Source organism: Sarcophilus harrisii, chromosome 2 (genome assembly GCF_902635505.1).
Source record: "Sarcophilus harrisii chromosome 2, mSarHar1.11, whole genome shotgun sequence".
Lineage (NCBI taxonomy): Eukaryota > Metazoa > Chordata > Mammalia > Dasyuromorphia > Dasyuridae > Sarcophilus > Sarcophilus harrisii.
In genome coordinates, this window is record NC_045427.1 from 418,373,932 (window position 1) to 418,393,156 (window position 19,225).

A 19,225-nucleotide genomic window follows, 5' to 3' on the forward strand; every position below is an offset into this window, starting at 1 on the left:
CTGACCTGGAGTCAGAAGATATGAGTTCAAATTCTGATGAGCCCAAATGTATGGATTTTAAGAGAGGAAGAAATACAGAAGAGTAGCAATGTTGACTGAGGGGCTTGATTCTGCTGCTAATTATTTATCTATAGAATGAGAGGGCTTGAATAAAATTCAGCCAATTAATTACCAATTATGTGCCAGACACTGAGGATAAAGGGACAATAAGACAACCCTTTTCCTCAAGGAGATAATATTCTAGAAGATGGAAGTTCTCTATAAATACTCTTGCCTCTATGTCTATAACAGGCTTTTGAGATCAGAAATTTCTCCAAAACAGGGTCCAAGGATTCAGTCTTTTCTCCATCTCTACATAACTCTGGTTTAGCCCAGATGCATCTCCAACCATAATTCCTAGCTGGCTTTTCAAAAATAATCTTGATCATCTCTCAGGATAAAGATCACCCTTTACATGCCTAGACCTTTTCATCCAGAAATTCTACTGCTAGTGATATACCCCAAGGAGAGCAAAAACAGTAAGAAAGGATTTATCTACTCAAAAATATGTAAAACAGCACTTTTGTGGTATGAAAGAGCAAGAAATAATATAGAGAACTATTAACTGGAGGATGAACTAATTATAGCACATGAATGTAAACAGAATATTACTGTACCATAAGAAATTATGAATATGAAAAATTTAGAAATACATTGGATCACATATAAACTGATTCAATATGAAGAAAGAAGGAACGCTGAAAACAGTATCTGTAATGACAACAATGCTACTAGAACTATTTTTTAAAACTACCCCAAACCTGAATGCTATTTAATTTTAATGGCCAAAGTTGGCTTTGAAAAGAGACATGAAAACATACTTCTGTCTCTTCTTTGCAGAGGTGGGAGTTTAGGGAGTGTGGAAAATTGTATACAATGTCAGACTGTTGGTTAGTTTTACTCAATCTTTCCCCTCCACTTTCTTTTTTATTCTGTTACAAGGAATGGCAAGGGAAAAGGATATAATTGGAAATGGAAGTGATATGAAAACAAAATATATCTATAAAAATTTCAACAAATTTTTAAAAAAAAGTTAAATTTCATCCATTCTTCAGTTATTGCTTCTCATACTTCTAGAAACCTAAGAGTGTTCTGGAAGGAAGAGCTTTGGCCTCTGACCTCCATTTCTACCTTCACTATTCCAAGGAGGTCACTCTCAGACCCTGATGCCAATTGAAGGATTCCTCATTTTTATTTGTATCTTCAGGGTTTGATCCTGAGCTTAGCAAATTCTCCTATATCATTCTAACCTCCTTTCCTTTCTCTTCTCCCAGTACTTCCCGCCTAAGCTTGAGCTTTGTACTTTTCACTCATTCTTTTCATCTTCCCACTTCATTACCCTTGTTTTAGCTTCCCATATTACCTTATAAAAGAACAAGGGAACACCTCCTACCCTTCAATCTCTTTCTACCTTGTCTTTCCAAGATTTCTCCCTTGTATTAACATAGAACCCTGGCTAACTCCTACAATCTGCCTTCTCTATTTCTGTTCCCAAACTGCCACACTCTGCTAAAGGAAGTCACAAAATGGCTTTGACCAGGTCCAGGCAAATTTCTGTCATCTAACATGAGCTGGGCCCTCACTGCTACAGTGCAATCTATCTCTGATTGACACCATAGGATACTCACTCCAGCAGCTGTTTCAAACTATTTCTTCTCTCCTCAAGAGCCCAGCTGTACACTTCTTCCCAAAGATACCATCCCAACAATTATGCCTTTGATCCCATGTCTTCTCTTAACTGCAGGACTTCTCATCCCCAATCCTTCTATTCTCTACTAGTTCCTTTCTTTCTCTCTATAAATATGCTTAGGTTAGAAAAATTGTTTTTTAATTTATAAAAAGTCAGCTACTGAGGATTCAAGTTCTAATCCTGGCTCTGACTCTTCAGAAAATTATGCAATCTCTCCAGGCTTCAGTTTCTTCATCTGTAAAATGAGAATGTTAAACTAGCTGGTCTCTAAGGAAAGCCCCAATATATGAAATCCAGTAGTCATAGGATACCATCCTTCATACAACTACCCAAGTAATCTTCACAATGAACATATTTCTGCTCAGACTCAATTTACTCCTCTGAAAGTCAAGACCTTCAGGATCTCTCTGCTCTCCGTAGGATAAAAAAATAAAATTCTCAGCTTATCATTTAAATCCTTCTATACTGTCTTCAATCTGCTTTTACAGTCTTTGTTATTGGGTTCATAATTCCATTTCGGGGTTTTCTTGGCAAAGTACTAAAGTGGTTTGCCATTTCCTTCTCCAGTACATTTTACTGATGAGGAAACTGAGGCAAGCAGGTGTGACTTGCCCAGGGTCACCTAATGTCTTAATAAGTGTCCTAGGCCAGATCTGAAATAAAAAAGATGAGTCTTTCCAACATTCGACCCTCAAAGCCTTGTATTCTATCCACTGGGCCATCTCACTGCCTGATTTATTTAGCTTCCCATATTACCTTATAAAAGAACAAGGGAACACCTTCTACCCTTCAATCTCTTTCTACCTTGTCCTTCCAAGATTTCTCCCTTGTCCTATCACATTAACTCTCACCTTTTCTGTGTTCCCACTTAACAGACTTTTGGCCTACCTTCTACCCAAAAGAGTGCCCAACTCTCCTTCTACATGCCCAGCTACAGAAAGCTTTCTGTTCCTTTCAGCTTTTCCCAACTCATTTGTCACTTCCTCCAGGAAACACTTTGTGATACTGCCTGTCCAGCTTTGGTCTTATTAAATACTGATTCTAAACAAACCTAAACTCTTTGCCCCTATACACCTGGTGTTTTCTTGGCCTTGAACCTTAGTTCTCTATGACTAGAATGTCCTTTCTACTCTTCTTTGCCAGCTGATTTCTTATACATCCTTTATAGCCCAATCAAAATAAAACCTCTTTTAGGAAATCTTCCTTAATCTCTCGGAGATACCTTTTAAAAAAAAATAGCACATTGTTTTACACCTCTCTAACATACCAAACATGAGATATAGTATATACAGCTATCTATGTCTAAGTCTTTTCCCCTAATAAACTGAAAGATCCAGGTGAGTGGAAACCCTTTTACCTGAACTATCTAAACTATAAAATTCTAGTGCAGGCCTAGTCTAGTGCTCTGAACACCATTAATGGTCAATACTTGCTTATTATACTATTTTTTAAAAATCTGTCTGTTGAAGCCTAGCACAGTATCTTTCTTAGGACATAGGTCTTGAATTCCCCAGTACTTCTCTCCTAATAGCTCCTAGTTCTTCACACTCGTGAAGGTTTTCTCCTTCCTCTGAAAAGATGCTGCTTCTGGAAAAGGTCAAGGCTATTTCCACGCTAAGAAGGAGGGGTGGGGGTAGTCCTCGCTTCCCTCTCACTGCGAGTGGGGGCAGACTCCGATACTAGACCCCAGGCTTCTCACTTCCTCATTGCCCCACAAAGATCCGTGAAACCTGTCCGGGCAATGAGGAAGCTGACAGAAAGCACAGCTGCAACACCTAGGTTCTAGTCCAAATTCCCTGTATGCCTCTGGATAAGTCAGTTTCCCCATTTATAAAATGCCACCCCCCAGACGATAACAAAGACCCCATCCAGCTCTAAGATACCCTGGCTTCCAGAGTCTAGATCCCCATTCCGGGGCAGCCACAGGATGCTAGACTCCTTCTCCCGCCTCTAGTAACGACCCCGCTGGGGAAGCCCGTGTCTACCACTCGCTACCTCCCAAACTTCCAGAGAAGGAGCTCCTGGTCCTCCTTCGGCCAAGCGGGACTCACCTCCTTCAGGAGCCTCTCCAGGTAGGGCTCGGCCCAGGAGATGAGGGCGCCGGATGCCTCGGGGGGCCCCCAACCTACATGCTGCTGCCGCTGCTGCTCCTCTTCGAGCGCGGACACCCTGCCCTGCAGCTCGGACGCCTGGGCGCTCAGTAGCAGGCAGGCGGCCACCGAGCCCAGGGACAGCAGCAGGCAGAGCGCGCTCAGCACCAGCGCCGCCGCGCCGCCGCCCCACGCGGGACACGCGGGAGCCCCCGCGGGGCTAGCTCTCCGGGACCCCGGCTCCCACGCGCCCATCGAGCTGGGGGGACCCGGGAGACGGCACTCAGGAGCTGGCAAAAGGGCAGCGGACGGGCAGCGGGAGGGCGCGGGGCAGCGTTACTTTGTGTTGGCTCTGCTCCGGTGGGGCTCGCTGAGGGGACGCCCTAGGCGGTGGGAATGGTATTGGGGGTTGAGGGTTCGCCCTGGAGCGTTCCCCAAGTGCTGAAGCTTTCTGCGATCACTGCCCAGACCTCCGGGAGCCCAGGACAGAGCAGGGACCCATCCGCTATCAGGGTGAAGAGCCACTGGGCTTTACAAGGGGATTCGCTACGCCCTCCTACCCAACTACTCAGCGGCCACTTTCGGCAGTTTCCTCTATGCAAATAAACCCTGCCCGAAAAGGAGCCCGGAACCACCCAGGGGAGGGGCGGCCGGGGCCGGGCCGTTGCGGGAAGGCTGGGTTGGCTCAGAACGCGCTCCCCTCTTTACTACCCTCTGCTCCCCACCCTTATGTCTCTCTCCCCACTGCTCGCCAAAGAATGGGGTGCCTGGATCTGAAAGCTAAGAGCGTAAGGGCTCGTCGCCTTCTCTCGGGCTTCAGAGTTGAAAGAAAAGGCTGGGAACTGACTGCCCTGAGCTTCGGTGATGGAGAAAATATTGGGTAGTTAAGTAGTGAGACCCTTCTCACCCCAATTTCAAACCCCGTGGAAGACTGAGGGTGTGTTTAGTCCAATATAGACATGTGTAAAGTCAAATCAGGTCTATCATTTAAGGACTCCTTCTCTGCCTCTTTTCAAGCTGTCTGATTAAACTTTCTTTGTAAATGCAAAATTGTTTGCAATCACCTACTCCCCTCAAACTTTAGTCGAAAACGCAGAAGATAGAGGGCTTTCGCGCCCCCTTGTGGTGATGGAACTGTGACCCAGAAGATGGAACTAACGACAAGAAACGCTACGAACACCTTTACAAGTAATAAATGGCAGGTCACCCTTATAGGATGCTTTATCTCTCTTTTTGAAATTGATATTTCAGGTATTATGACCCCTGTTTTATTTATTTTTAATCAAAGCTTTTTATTTTCAAAATATATACATGGTTAATTTTCAGCATTCACCCTTACAAAATCTTGTGCTCTAAATTTTTCCCTCCCTTCCCCTCACCCCCTTCCCCTAAACAGCAAGTAATCTGTTAAACATGGGCAGTTCTTCTATACTGTCTTCGCAAATCTATGATGCTTTATTTTTACAAAGTGGCTTGAGAACATTATCATTTTTGGTCCTCTCAGCAATCATGAAAGCAGATACTGCAAATATCACAATTTTACAAGCGAGGAAATTACAAGTGAGGGCTAAAAATTCTAAATGACTTTCAGAATTTGTGAGTAATTTAACTTATGCCTTCTACCTGAAAATTCAGGGCTCTTCTCATTGTGTATAGATCATGGATAGCCAATGAACTACAGTCCTTATGGACAAGAATTTATCTCCCAAATTAAGATCGAGTTTGTTGTTAGTGAAAATGATAATCTAATCATTACATAGGTCTGATGTATAATGTTGCAATTAATATTCTAAGATTTCAGAGCTGGAAGTTACCTTGAGATCATCTGTTCAACCTACTCATTTTACAAAATTAGAGGCCCAGAGAAGGGAAGTGATTTACCATGACTTACCAAAGGTCAGGTTGATTGGATTAAGTATCCAGGTCTCCTGACTTCCTGCATTCTTTCCATTTGGTTCCAAATTTTTTAAATTGTTAACTTAAAATTATTCCATATTTAATCTCTTTTCTGTAACTCAGACCAGCCAACTTTAATTATTGAGTAGCCTTCATGTTTAAAAAACATATACTCAACTAACATGTAACATTAAGCTTTATATGAACTACTTTTTTTTACAGCAAATATAAAATATGTAGTATAAGCATAATTTATCAACTTAGAAAACTAAAGCTCAGAGATCAGAATACTAATTTGTCCAAGGTTACAACAGCTGGGTGGCACAGTGGATAGAGTCCCAAGTCTGGAGTCAGGAAGACATCCTCCTGAGTTCAATTCTGGCTTCAGATATTCACTAGTTGTGGAACTCTGGGCAAGTCACTTAACCCTGTTTGTCTCAGTTTCTTCATCTGTAAAATGAGCTGGAGAAGAAAATGGCAAACCATTCCACTACTTCTGCCAAGAAAATCCTAAACGAGGTCATTAAAAAATCAGATAAGATTGAACAAATAAGGTAGGAAACATGTTAACTTTTACAGAGGGATTTCCAGAAGGCACAATGGAAGAAAACAGAATAGAGTTGAAGTGAATTGGTATGGGAGAGGGAAGATAGAGGGGAATATAGTTAGGACTCATGGGAATCAAGGGAATGAGGGAATTATCTGAGATCTTACTTCTAGAAGTCATTAACACTAAGAAGCCTAATGCTTAGGTCCTCTGGTTTCAGTTGTTTCTTGTATGATACAGTGAAGCAGAGCAAAGCAGGTAGGGACTGTGTAGTATCCCAGAAGTCCTCAGGCTGTCTTATCTAGTCCTGTGCAAGTGGTAATAAGAAAGGGCTGCAATCTTGTTAGGGTCTTAGGATAGAGTAGTTACAGTCTAAGGACAATCAGATCCTTATAGATAGGAGACTCCAAACCCAGTATTTAAGCAAAGCCAGAGTTGGAGCATTCACTTTCAACCATCAAATAACTGTACTGGCTTCTGCTGGGGGCGTAATTGACTTTGTAGAGTTAATGGCAGGAAATAAACCTTATAGGTACCCAAATTTCTTTTATTTGAAGAATGACTAAAATGTTCCAAGTGGTATGGTTGTGAGTGTATAAAATTCTACTTTTGATAGATAGGGATTAGGACAGAGATATGAAGGCAGTTCGTGGAATGATTCAGGAAAGAAAAAACAAAAGGAAACCAGGATCATCTACAGTAGTTAGAAAAAGATTCATGAAAGAGATTAATTATCAAGAGGGAAGTCTAGGTAAGCTCTACCTGGATGGGCATAACCCATATAGGTCATCATGGAATGGGAAGAAGTGGGTAATAAATCAAGATAGTCATACACATAGCCTTGAAAAACAGGCAATGTAGTGGCTAGAAGCTGGAAACTGAGTGGATGCCCATCAATTGGAGAATGGTTGGGTAAATTGTGGTATATGAATGTTCTCTATATGAATGTTATGGAATATTATTGTTCTATAAGAAATAACCAGCAAGATGAATACAGAGAAGCTTGGAGAGAATTACATGAACTGATGCTAAGTGAAATGAGCAGAACCAAGAGATCATTATATACGTCAACAACGATACTGTATGAAGATGTAATCTGATGGAAGTGGATTTCTTTGACAAAGAGACCTAATTCAGTTTCAGTTATCAATGATGGACAGAAGCAGCTACACCCAAAGAAAAAACACTGGGAAATGAATGTAAACTGTTTGCATTTTTGCTTTTCTTCCCGGGTTATTTCTACCTTCTGAATCCAATTCTCCCTGTGCAACAGGGAGTTTAAAAAATTATGTATCCAGCAATAAAATTTAATCTCCTTTACTATTCCTTAAGATAACCAAAGGAAGACATCAATTCATGTCATCTTTTATGAGTAGGCTAAGCAATTAAATCAAGATAGCATGGCTCAGGAGTATTTTATCCTATGAAAACTTTTCCATTGATTGAAATACTCTAGGCAATCATTTATCTAAACAATCTCATAATAAAATGGTTATTTGACCATATCCTATTCACAAACCTATTATCTTCTTGATTGTGTTTTTCTAAGGATTCCTCCAACTATACATATGATAGTAACTACACTCACATAAGGAAGGCTTCAGCATTTAATCCTGTAGAACTTGAGGTGACAAGGCATATCAAACTCTCACCTATCCTTCCATTTGATGAAAATGACTAACACAGGAACTATATGTCCTAGTGGCCCAAGGGAAAATTTCAAGGAAACATTTTGCATACGGAATTATTGGGGAAGGAAATGGAACCACTGCCACAGAATACAGAGATTGGACCTACCAGTTAGATAATTAAATCAACTTATAAACTATTCAATACTGCTGAGCTAGGTACCTGAGACTGCCTGTCATATTACTGAATCAAATTACTTGAAAAATCCTAATTTTCTATTATTGTTCTGTAAGAAATGACCAACAGGATGATTTCAGAAAGGCCTGGAGAGACTTACACGAACTGATGCTGAGTGAAATGAGCAGGACCAGGAGATCATTATATACTTCAACAACAATACTAGATGATGACCAGTTCTGATGGACCTGGCCATCCTCAGCAATGAGATCAACCAAATCATTTCCAATGGAGCAGTAATGAACTGAACCAGCTACGCCCAGAGAAAGAACTCTGGGAGATGACTAAAAACCATTACATTGAATTCCCAATCCCTATATTTATGCACACATGCATTTTTGATATCCTTCACAAGCTAATTGTACAATAATTCAGAGTCTGATTCTTTTTGTACAGCAAAATAATGTTTTGGTCATGTATACTTATTGTGTATCTAAGTTATATTTTAATATATTTAACATCTACTGGTCATCCTGCCATTTAGGGGAGGGGGTGGGGGGGGTAAGAGGTGAAAAATTGGAACAAGAGGTTTGGCAATTGTTAATGCTGTAAAGTTACCCATGTATATATCCTGTAAATAAAAGGCTATTAAATTTAAAAAAAAAAAAAAATCCTAATTTTCAGTTTTTAGGTCCAAGCAACAATTTCAAAATACCTAAATGTTTACAAATAGAAAAACCATATTTCAAGTAATTTGTAAGGAGGGAAATAAAAGCATTCTCCCTTTTACTACCATTTCCTCATTTTAGACTTACCATTGAGCATTTTACTTTATAGGATCCATCTATAATAATCCTTTGAATAAACACTGTGGCTCTCTTATAAATGCTTTGGAAAATTTTTATACCCCCAACTTTCTTACAATCTTTTTAAGAGGAAGTACTTTTTGTTTCTATTAACTTCCACATCCTTCCATCTATTCCATACTCAATTACAGGGTATGAGTAATAAAATTATATGTTCCATATGCTAGGAACTCTAATACTAAATTATAATAGAAATTGTATAGATTTAATAGCAAATAAAATGTATCAAGCTATAGTCAATAAGTCTGCAACCATGAGGAAACAATATTCAAATTTAGAAAGATCATTAAAATAAATTTTCATGAAAAACATAGGTTACCATCTGGTATTCCATGTATCTTATTCAGGTTCATTCTTAAATGCTTTTTTAAAAAAGTTTCTGGTTAATAGCTATACTTTGTGATCTTCTGATCAAGGCTCATAAACAACCCTTAGCCATTTTCTTCTGAATATCTGCAGTGTTTTCAGAGCCGAGATTGAGTTCCCCAATGATTCTCCTCACATGACTGGTAGGTTTTTCTTTTGAGACTTGGTCTCAGTAGTCTACTCAATTTTCTGTGCATCACTACTGCTCACACTGAAAATGCTTCAATTAGTATGAGTTTTTTTTTGTTTTGTTTTAAGAAAAACATGATAGAGAAAACTTGGAAACTTTCTTGAGACAAATCCACACACCTTCCTTTCTCCACATTACTAAGGTTTGCACCAAGAAGTTAAAACAGATACCTTGAAGATGCCTGGCAAAATTAACAGGTCTATTGCTAAAACTGATGACTGTTCATGAATAATGAAAATTTTAAATTTGCAAAAAAGGGAAATTGCAATTAACTGGTATTTTTGTTAAAAAGGCAGGGGAATTCAAGCTTATCTGTGCTCAGAATCAGGAAGGAAACACAAATAGCTAAACAGTCTAAATAACCAAAGTCTACTAGTAAAGTCCACATAAATGCCTTCAGTTTATTTGTTCCTCCTTTACACGTGTTGTTTTCCAGTCTATAGCAAAGTAGAAACAGCTAATTGGAGTCATGGGAGAGAGTCGGGTCTGAGAGAAATGGTGTGGTGAGGTATAGAGCAAAAAGTGACATCCGACAGTAAAGATACAAAAAAAAAAAAAAAAAAAAAAAAAACCCAAAAAACAAAAACAACTAGATAGCAAATATCAAAATAGCTTATCTGTCTACATAATAGGAATACTATTGAGGTCTTCTCCTGTCATAATGGCATAAAGAGAAAATTGAATAATGATAGTATAGATCAATATTTTTTATAGGCTAACTTACCATCAATTCCTTAAAACCCTTCCTACTCATTTTACTATTTGTGAAAAAAGGATGACTTCTCTGCCGAGTAGTTTAAAAGCATCCTTATAATATAGAAAACTTATATTTGTAAATAGTAAAATTCTTTAATTAATTTGATCTAAAAAAATTCAAACAAAACCCCAACATCTACATACGGTCTTTAATTCAACTCATCGTACTTAAATATTACTCCATGCAAGTGCTGTTAATTACATCTGAAATAACTAGGCCCACAGGGCTTCAGCTTCAATGTTCGAAGTTTTGTGGGTTTAAAGTTAGACCACGATTCTTAGCCTAGTTTCAGCCCTTTAATTATCTATGATTTTTTTCCATAATTGCAACATTTAAAACCAAACAAAAAATCTAGGAAAAGGGACTGTTAGGAAAACAAATAAAAATATCTATACAGTAGACATTTTGATAGTCAAAACTGAGTTTCTATAGAAAATTCATTTCTTTCCCAACATAAACATTACAAAGAGCCTTATTCTGAATTTAAATGTTAAAAAATCAGTTCTCAGTACCTTCATACACTATACTTAACAAAAGAATGTTTAATTTCCTAAAGAATGTAATGTTGTAGGTGGGTACCTGCTTCAACTAGTGTGCAAGTAATATGCACTTAAGAGAAAATTTTAAAAAAGGGAATTAGCAAATGAGAAATTGCTTTTAAATAAGACCATTTCAAAAAACAAAGTGATTCAAATTGCTGTCTATATATTTTCAAGATTTCCTGACTTCTGGGGCTCAGGTCATTCTTAAACTATGCTTAGACTAAAAAAACATTAATATGCAGCATGTGAAATCCTAGCATTAACTTGTTGGTTAAAATAATCTCTCTCCTCTTATAATTAAAAGGAAAAAAGTTCAATTATAGCTTGAGCACTTAATCTTATCTGAAAAGAACAGTGATCAGAATGCCAAAAAATTTTCCCTCCCCCCAGGACTCAGTAAATAAGACCAATTATAGATCCCAATACCCCATTGAATTGTTGAATTTTCATATGGCAAACTTTGCCAGCCTACAAAGAACCCTCCTAATAATCACTAGTGAAGCAGGTGTTCCAAGTAATATTCCCATTTTTAAGATGAGGAAGATGAAACTTCCAGAGATTGTGCATAACATGACAGACCATGGACTTAAAGTCACGTTTCGTAACTCCCAACTACATTGTTCTTTTTTCCTACTGCACTACCCTGGCATACCAAGTAAATGTTGTAAATTTTCAATGAGCTATTCTAATTGTAGGGGCATTTCAACTCCAGTTTTATATTTGACAGTTTCTTTAATGAATCTAAAGTTTTAATTTTCACTAACTTTGATATACTTCCAAAAGAAAATTATAATATGTTTGTTTTGGTCCATATCTAGAAACAAAAAGGCAGCTAATAGTTTCCCATGGAGAAATTCTGCAATTTTTAATAAAGATGAAATTTGGTTATGGATGTCTTAAAGCCTATATTTTACCAAATATCTACTTCAGGAATAAGGATAATGCCAATGAAAATCCAGATAATGCAGTCGGCTTATTCTAGCCAATAATTCCCCCTCCCCAACTTCAAAATAAACACACACTAAAAACTTCTTCCTAAAACTGTTAAAAAAGAATAAAAACTAAAAACTAATCACTTAATTGCAAAACCTGAGAGGCTGAAAAAAAGAGCTTTGATTAATAATTTAAATTTTTTTTTGTCTGAGACATTTTAATAGGACAGTCAAATTCTGTTTGGCAGTTTGGTGTAATTTATAGAAGCAGTAAGGTAAGCTGTTCTACATTAAAAAATAGGTTTTTAATATAGGAAGAGCTGCAACTTTGGAAAATTATCCAGTTTTTACTATTTCTTATCATTCTAAAAAACTTCACATAGCATACATCTAAAGTTTATTGGAAATATATAAGGAGATATGAAAAAAATTCAGTTTTAATGTCAATGTAGAACAACTTCCACAATTTAGCAAAGCATTTAAGTTGCGCGCGCATACACACAAAAATCACCCAACCAAAATAGCACAAACTTGTTTCTAAAAGGGCAATTATAAAACTTTTTATGCTTTCCTAAAACAAATTCCTGTTAGATGAAGTAATTTATTTATATGTATGTGTGTGTGTGTGTGTGTGTGTGTGTGTGTTAAATGTATTTGATCAAGGATATCCAATTGATTTAAGATTTTAGTGGCCTTTAAATATATCAAATTTTATTTTTAACAAAATATCTAACAATCATTTCAACTCTTAAGTTTTATTGGGGTGCCTAAATTGTTAAATGTTTCTAATTAGGATTTTTAATTTTCAGAAAATTTTAGTATATCTTATTAAATAACATTAGCTACCTTAAGTAAGATTCTTGGGTCAAAAATAAGCTCCTGAGGTATTTATGGTCTTTCATTTTACAGACATGAAGACAGAAGTGAAAATATCAGGACTATAAAGGAATTACTTAGCTGAATACCAGAATCCTTATCCCTGTGAACTACACCTTACATATCATAATTTCTAATGGAAATTTTTTTCCCTGTTGGCACAAGCATGTTACAATGTTTTATACATTGATTTCTTCTGGAAGTCCAACTGAAAAGTGCTAAAATTATCTACATTTTCTTTCACCTCCATTTTTGTATCCTAATAAAGGGGTAAATAAATTATCATGTTATATAGGTAGGGCCCGTGTACGTACGTACACACACACACACACACACACACACACACTCTCTCTCTCCCTCCCCATCCCTTCCCCTCCCTCCACACACACACACTCACACTCACACTCACACTCACTCTCTCTTCTCTCTCTCTCTTCCCTGGTAAAATGAATAGTGAAAAAAATTGAAATTGAAATCCTACTTCCTGCAAGAATTTCACCATGGCCAGTGTTTTACCAGAAACAAAAATTACAACTTAATAAAATGACAACTGTAAACATGTCCTAACTATATAAAGGAAAATATTTCCTAAGAATTAGAAACCATTGGCATATTAAATTGCAAAAATCTAGCTACATAAAAGTAATACTTATCTACTTATTATAGAAAAGTACTAAAGGTTTTTTAAAAAAAAGTTCACAATCCAAATTTTTGATAAAGAATATTCATTTTAAAAATAAAGTAGAGTCAAGAGTCACCCTTTGGCTCAGAAACATCACCTGAAAGAGTCAACCTCCATTTACAGAGAAAACTAGATCAGCATTTACACTGGACAAATGTTACCATGCCAAAGCCCTCTAAAAATGGTAACTAATTTTTTAAAAAAATGAAAATCAACTTTAATTTTTTTTTACATTAACATTCGTTTATCAAGACCATACTTGCTTAACAAGATAAATATGGCATTGATATAAAACATACAGTATTTACATACTTAAGCTGTACAAAATAATTTAATGTTTACAAAAATATTAGAATGTTTAGTTGACTGACACAGTCTTATGTAATCTCCTCTAGAGAAGTTATATAGTAAGACCACTGATTGTACATTTTATTTCTTTTTTAATAAGTCAAAGAAAGGATGTTGTAATGCTTCATCCAAGGTAATTCTTTTAGCTGGATCATACTCTAACATCCTTCGAACCAGGTCAAATAAATTTTCATGTTCTGCATCATGACAAAGCATGAACTCCTGAAAGAAAAAAAATATATATTTAAGAGAAGGATGAGCTTAAGGAGTCAAAAAATAAAAAATGTTTCTCTATTTTACCTTTAATGGTTTGCAACGTCTCCTAACGTATCTACCAGCAGAACTATGTTCGTCCCAATCCAACTGATTGTGGTGAAAATATTTGCGTTTCCTAAAAGAAAAAAGTTCAGATTTTTAACAAAAATAATTTATGGATCATAACAAAAATTTTCATTCTGACAACTATGTAAAAACATGCCTTTAAGAAAAGCTCACTCCATTACAAAAAACATTTTCAGTTCACCTTAACCCTATTAAGTAAACCTAATTTTAAAGTTTTAACTTGGGTAGTATGGACATAAATACACAGACCTATACACATAACCCTACAAGATGCAACTGCAATCTATCACTAGCACAAGAGCTCAAGTGCCTACAATCCTTGGACCAAAGATTTTAGATCTACACCATTGTTAAATATTAACTGTATAGAAGATTCAGCACTGTTAATTCTACACCAGCCATTCCTGAGTTTATATAAACTTTTAAAGTATCACTACTTACCCCCTTCTTTGAGGTCAAAGAATAACAATGTATACTTGCTACTTACTAAGATTATACTCACTTTTGACTCTATGTTTCTTCTTTAGGATAAGACCTCACTTTAAGAATTACCAGCAATACCACAATCACTCTTGACCCACCACACATCTCCAATCTACCAAGGTTGAGACATTTAATTAAGTCTTTCACATTATAAAATATCATTCTTCAACTTTTTTCTGCTACCTACACTGTTCTTTCCCTTCTCTAAGTGCTCAACATCTCAAAAGACTATCTACACCTGATGCTTCCTACTTCTTTATTACCCAGTTATTCAAACCACAGAAACCTCATTTTTGCTTCTGTCATTCTACCAAGCTTTTCTCAAAGAGCATTCTTAAGTCACTAAATCATAAAATAATAGTTGGAGAGAATCTTTCAAGGATGAAGAACTGAAGTTAAATGTGAATTCCAAAGGCCTCTACCCTACTTCTGTCCCTCATATTCCTTAACATCTATCTTTATAGCATTTTTTTTTGCCCAATTTTATTTTCAATTCCCACTTTCACTTTTTGAGATTAAGAAAGACAAAACCTCACTACAAATATGTATAGCCATGCAAAATAAATCTCCATGTTAGCTAAGGTCCTTGTCACCCCCCCCTCCCCCAAATCCCCAATACTTCCCCTCAAAGAACATCTGTCTCAATCTGAACTCTAGTTCATTAACTATCTGGAGTTGTATTATGTTTCATCATGAGAACTGTGGTTGGTCATTGTGTTGATCAGGGTTGCTAAGTCTAAGAGTTGATTGTCCTTATAGTACAATTATTATTATATACATTGTTCTCCAGATTTTCTTCATTCCAATTTTATTGCATTTAACACTGAACATTCTCTTGGTTTCAAATAGCACTTTTCCCTGGTTCTCCTAACTACTCCTATTTTCATCTTCCCAATTAAAATTAATACTCCTGGCTTTCTTTTCTCCACATAGTTTCTCTCTAGGAAATTTCGGTCGGTCATTGCCCATTCTCTGTGTAGTTAACTCCCAACTCTACACCTTTAGTCCTGATCTCTTCTCAGCTCCAGACCCAGGTGTCTTCCCAAAGGGCATTTCACCTACCTATCCCACAAACACTTCCAACTAAACATTCCTAAAGTGATGAGGCTGAAAAGGTAAGGTGGTACTTTAAAGGCCTTTTCTCAAAAGTCTAAATCAAAGCCCACCTCCCTCTATATAATCTTTCTTCATCACTACTCTGTTACTAGTAACTTTCCCCATTTCTCACATAAGTACTTTCTTTTGCACTTTTCTAATGTATCTGTGAATAACTGATGATTTGTGTAATAAGCATTATATCCTCCAAATTTAAGTTCAAGGCATACCTCTCCTAACACTTAGCACAGTACTTGGCATAACAGGAAGCAATTTAATTAAATATTTAAATGAATTTTACATATTCATTTTTTTGTGTGCATCTGTGCTTTCTTGCATTGTAGCCTGATCTATACAGAAATAATCACTTTCTTACTACTCAATTTCCCTTCTGTTGACTATCTTTACTTTTTTCCACAGATATTTCTTCAACTTCCAGCCTTGACCTCCTGCTTTTATAATCACACAATTCCATTCAAGAACCAAAAATGGTAAACAGTAAGGTATTTTGCACATATGCTTTTCCTCAATTTATTTTGCTCAAATTAGATTAAAACATAAAGGGGTTGGGTAGCATTATGCAAATTAATGAAATAAAAAAAAAAAACACAGCTGTGGGGAAAAAAGCCTACTGCTTACCATTTATCTAATATAACCCATTGCTCTGAGTTATAGGTCTGATACTAATTATCAAAATAAATTACATAAACATCCAAGTTTTTTCCTAAGTTCCATAAGATATAGCATAAAAATCCAAATTTTTTTGTCAATCTACATCATCATTTTAAAATATTCCATTTAAGAAATAGGCCTGGATCTTATAACCCTCTATACTAATTATTTCTCTGCCAGAGCCTAAATAGGAAAGTAGCTCTAAAAAAGTAATTAAGAAAGAACACAGTCCACACTATACCTAAAGGAGAGGCCCAAGGGGAAGACAGATTTCTTGAGAATTTGGCACCAAATTACCAGCTTAAGCTACTTTCAAACTAATAGCTCTGGTGGCTCAGAAACTTAATTGCTAAAGATATCCAGGGTCTATTCCTGGGTAAAAGTCTTATTGCTCCAATATTCTATTCTATAAGTAAATAACCATGGAGTCCTAAAAGCCTATGACAGCATAACACAGTTCTAATGCAGGGGTTTCAAACCATGGCCCGCGGGCTAGATGTGGCAGCTGAAGACCATTATCCCCCTCACCTAGGGCTATGAAGTTCCTTTATTTAAAGGCCCACAAAACAAAGTTTTTGTTTTTACCATAGTTCGGCCCTCCAACAGTCTGAGGAAGAGTGAACTGGCCCCCTATTTAAAAAGTTTGAGGACCCCTGTTCTAATGGGTCCAACATCAAGGTGGAAAGGTTTTTCAGAAAGATCAGGCAATAAATCATACATCATCTCTTAGCCTCACTAATTAAGAGTGAAACATCACCAGGATGGTCCAAGTTAACTAACTAATTTTTAGTCATAGCAATTTTCAGAGAGTCTACCACTGGAAAGAGCCAGAACCAAAGCTTATCACAGATAAAGAAGAAAAGCAATCTTTCTACCGAAGGTCATTACTTTTCTTGGAAACAGAGGAAATGAGCCTGCCTGCCAATTCCACAGGTAGCATTCCATTTCCCACTACTGTGCATTTGCAGATATACAACTCCTCTTTCATCCTTTTCCAATGTTTGGCACTGAAACCATACTAAAGAGAGCTCTCAATCTGACACTAGATCCTACTCTTAACAAAACAATCTTATCTCTAAATCTACTCCTAACTTTATGTACCCAATAACAGTGCCACTCTTGAATCATATTTACCTTGTTTTCTGGATCATGTGTGTTGGTATAGGTCCTAATATCCGTTCCATCATTGCTAAATGTTCTTTACTATCATGTGTCTATAAAAACAAAAGAAAAAATAAAAATAAAAGTTATCCTACTTCTGGTTATACACATACACTTAAAATAGCCATCACTAAATCTACAGAAAATATCAAATGTTAGATAGAGGGCTGAATTAGCTGCAAACCAAAAATTCAAAATCATGTAATTCATTTCCATGAGCCACACTGTTTGGCTCTTACTACCCTCCCCCCCCCCCCCCACCCCCCCTCTCACCCCCACACACAAAGGATCTTAACCCTGTTATGGTTTAGTAATTCTGAAGTAGAGAATGAAATCCTAGTGGCAATAGAAAGTACAGACTTTTAAAAATATTTAAAAAAAATATATTAAAATCAATTATACTGTCACAAGTTAAAAATCATTCACAGCAGAATTATAATTTTTTTAAATTTCTGAAATCAGAAATGAAATGTAGATAATCATTTCTAATCACTCAGAATGTTAGCAACTAGGTTGGCTTAGCCCCTCTCATCACTGTTAGACATGAACTACTACAATACCTTTCTGATTAGTCTACTTTTCCCCTCCACCAAACAGCTGTGAAATCAATATTTTTAAAACTCAGATCTGATTACATCACTCTCCTGGCTCAAGGAAGGTAAAGAGGGTTCTAATGCCTGCAGGATAAAATACAACCTCAGCTGACTGGCATTTAAAGCTAAAAGATCTGGCTCCAAGCCTATTTTTCCAGGCTAATTATGTATTATTTTTCCCCCCCCATGCACTCTAAAACTGGTTTTAAAAAGAACCATAATTAAGTAGATTCTGCTTTCAATCTATTTGTATCATGAGACCATTTTTCTCCTATACATTAAAAACAACCTCTTACCAATATTTTGTTGCATGGTCCCCATGAAGAACCAAGTTGGAGAAAGACCTTGTATAATAATACCTAGATAAGTACTCAAATATTAGCCACTAATGATCACCTTCCCCCTTTAACTGAAGTTTTAAGTAACTTGTTCAAGGTCAGATACAATCAAAACTAGACTCCAAGTCTAATACTCTAACCAGATTAAGGTCTATATAAATTCAGAAGATTTTTTTTTTTTTTTAAACCAAAAGCATATGGAAATTAATTTTTTCAACTTTAAACATGACATATAATTGTTTGAATATTGTGTTATAAGAAGGAAATGGTTACCATTTTACGTGGATTAAATAAAAAAGGCAATTTGGTCAGCTCTTAAAGTAGGGTTAGAGTGCTGCTGTTGATACAGACCAACACATGATTACGGGCAAGCCATTTAATCTCTTCATTCCCTATATAATTCCAAAATTATGAAGTATTGATGATCTGCCAAGCAGAGCTGGTAGACAGAAGTTCCCTTTGTGAAATAAACCATAGGATTCCCAAAGGATCAAGCATAAAAACTATATGAAATTACTAACTACTAATCTAGTATGTAATACTATAATTTTATGTACTTACCTCATAGATGTGTCATGGAATGAAATGAGTGTGTAAACAGAGTGCTTTGCAAAAGGACCATGAAGTGTTTTAAATGTCACCTAATATATAACTTTTGCCTTTCTGTCAACATATTGATTTAAAAAATTATATTCTCTGTATTAAATACTTACTTGAAATACTGTGAAACCAAGATAATATTCAATAAGAATGCAGCCTATGCTCCAAACATCACAGGGCTGAGACCATCCCAGTGCTAGTGTAAGAAAGAAAAAGTTACTTTATTTTTTAAACATCTTTTCCAAAAACCAACATTTATAATCCAAGTTCATCTGCTGCATAATTTAATTAAATGTATATATGTGTATACAAAT

The 19,225-nt window shown here is 36.5% G+C and overlaps 2 protein-coding genes across 12 annotated transcripts in view; both read right to left on the reverse strand.

Moving 5' to 3' along the window:
* The window catches only part of COL23A1 (collagen type XXIII alpha 1 chain), a 467,477-nt gene extending 462,790 nt beyond the window's left edge, over positions 1-4,687 (reverse strand). The window contains exon 1 of one of the 2 annotated variants that reach the window (XM_031953787.1): positions 3,781-4,685. In XM_031953787.1, the coding sequence (XP_031809647.1) occupies positions 3,781-4,074 (294 nt within the window). In that variant the 5' untranslated portion in view covers positions 4,075-4,685. Of the gene's footprint in view, positions 1-3,780 lie in introns of both variants that reach the window. The other variant, XM_031953786.1, reaches the window with a different exon arrangement.
* Positions 4,688-13,682: 8,995 nt separating this feature from the next.
* CLK4 (CDC like kinase 4) overlaps positions 13,683-19,225 on the reverse strand; it is a 37,138-nt gene continuing 31,595 nt past the window's right edge. For all 10 annotated transcript variants that reach the window (XM_031953795.1, XM_031953791.1, XM_031953789.1 and 7 more), the window contains 4 exons: positions 19,025-19,107; positions 17,354-17,433; positions 13,928-14,018; positions 13,683-13,849 (listed from right to left, as the gene is read on the reverse strand). In XM_031953795.1, coding sequence (XP_031809655.1) covers positions 13,709-13,849; positions 13,928-14,018; positions 17,354-17,433; positions 19,025-19,107 — 395 coding nt within the window. In that variant the 3' untranslated portion in view covers positions 13,683-13,708. The remainder of the gene's footprint in view (positions 13,850-13,927; positions 14,019-17,353; positions 17,434-19,024; positions 19,108-19,225) is intronic.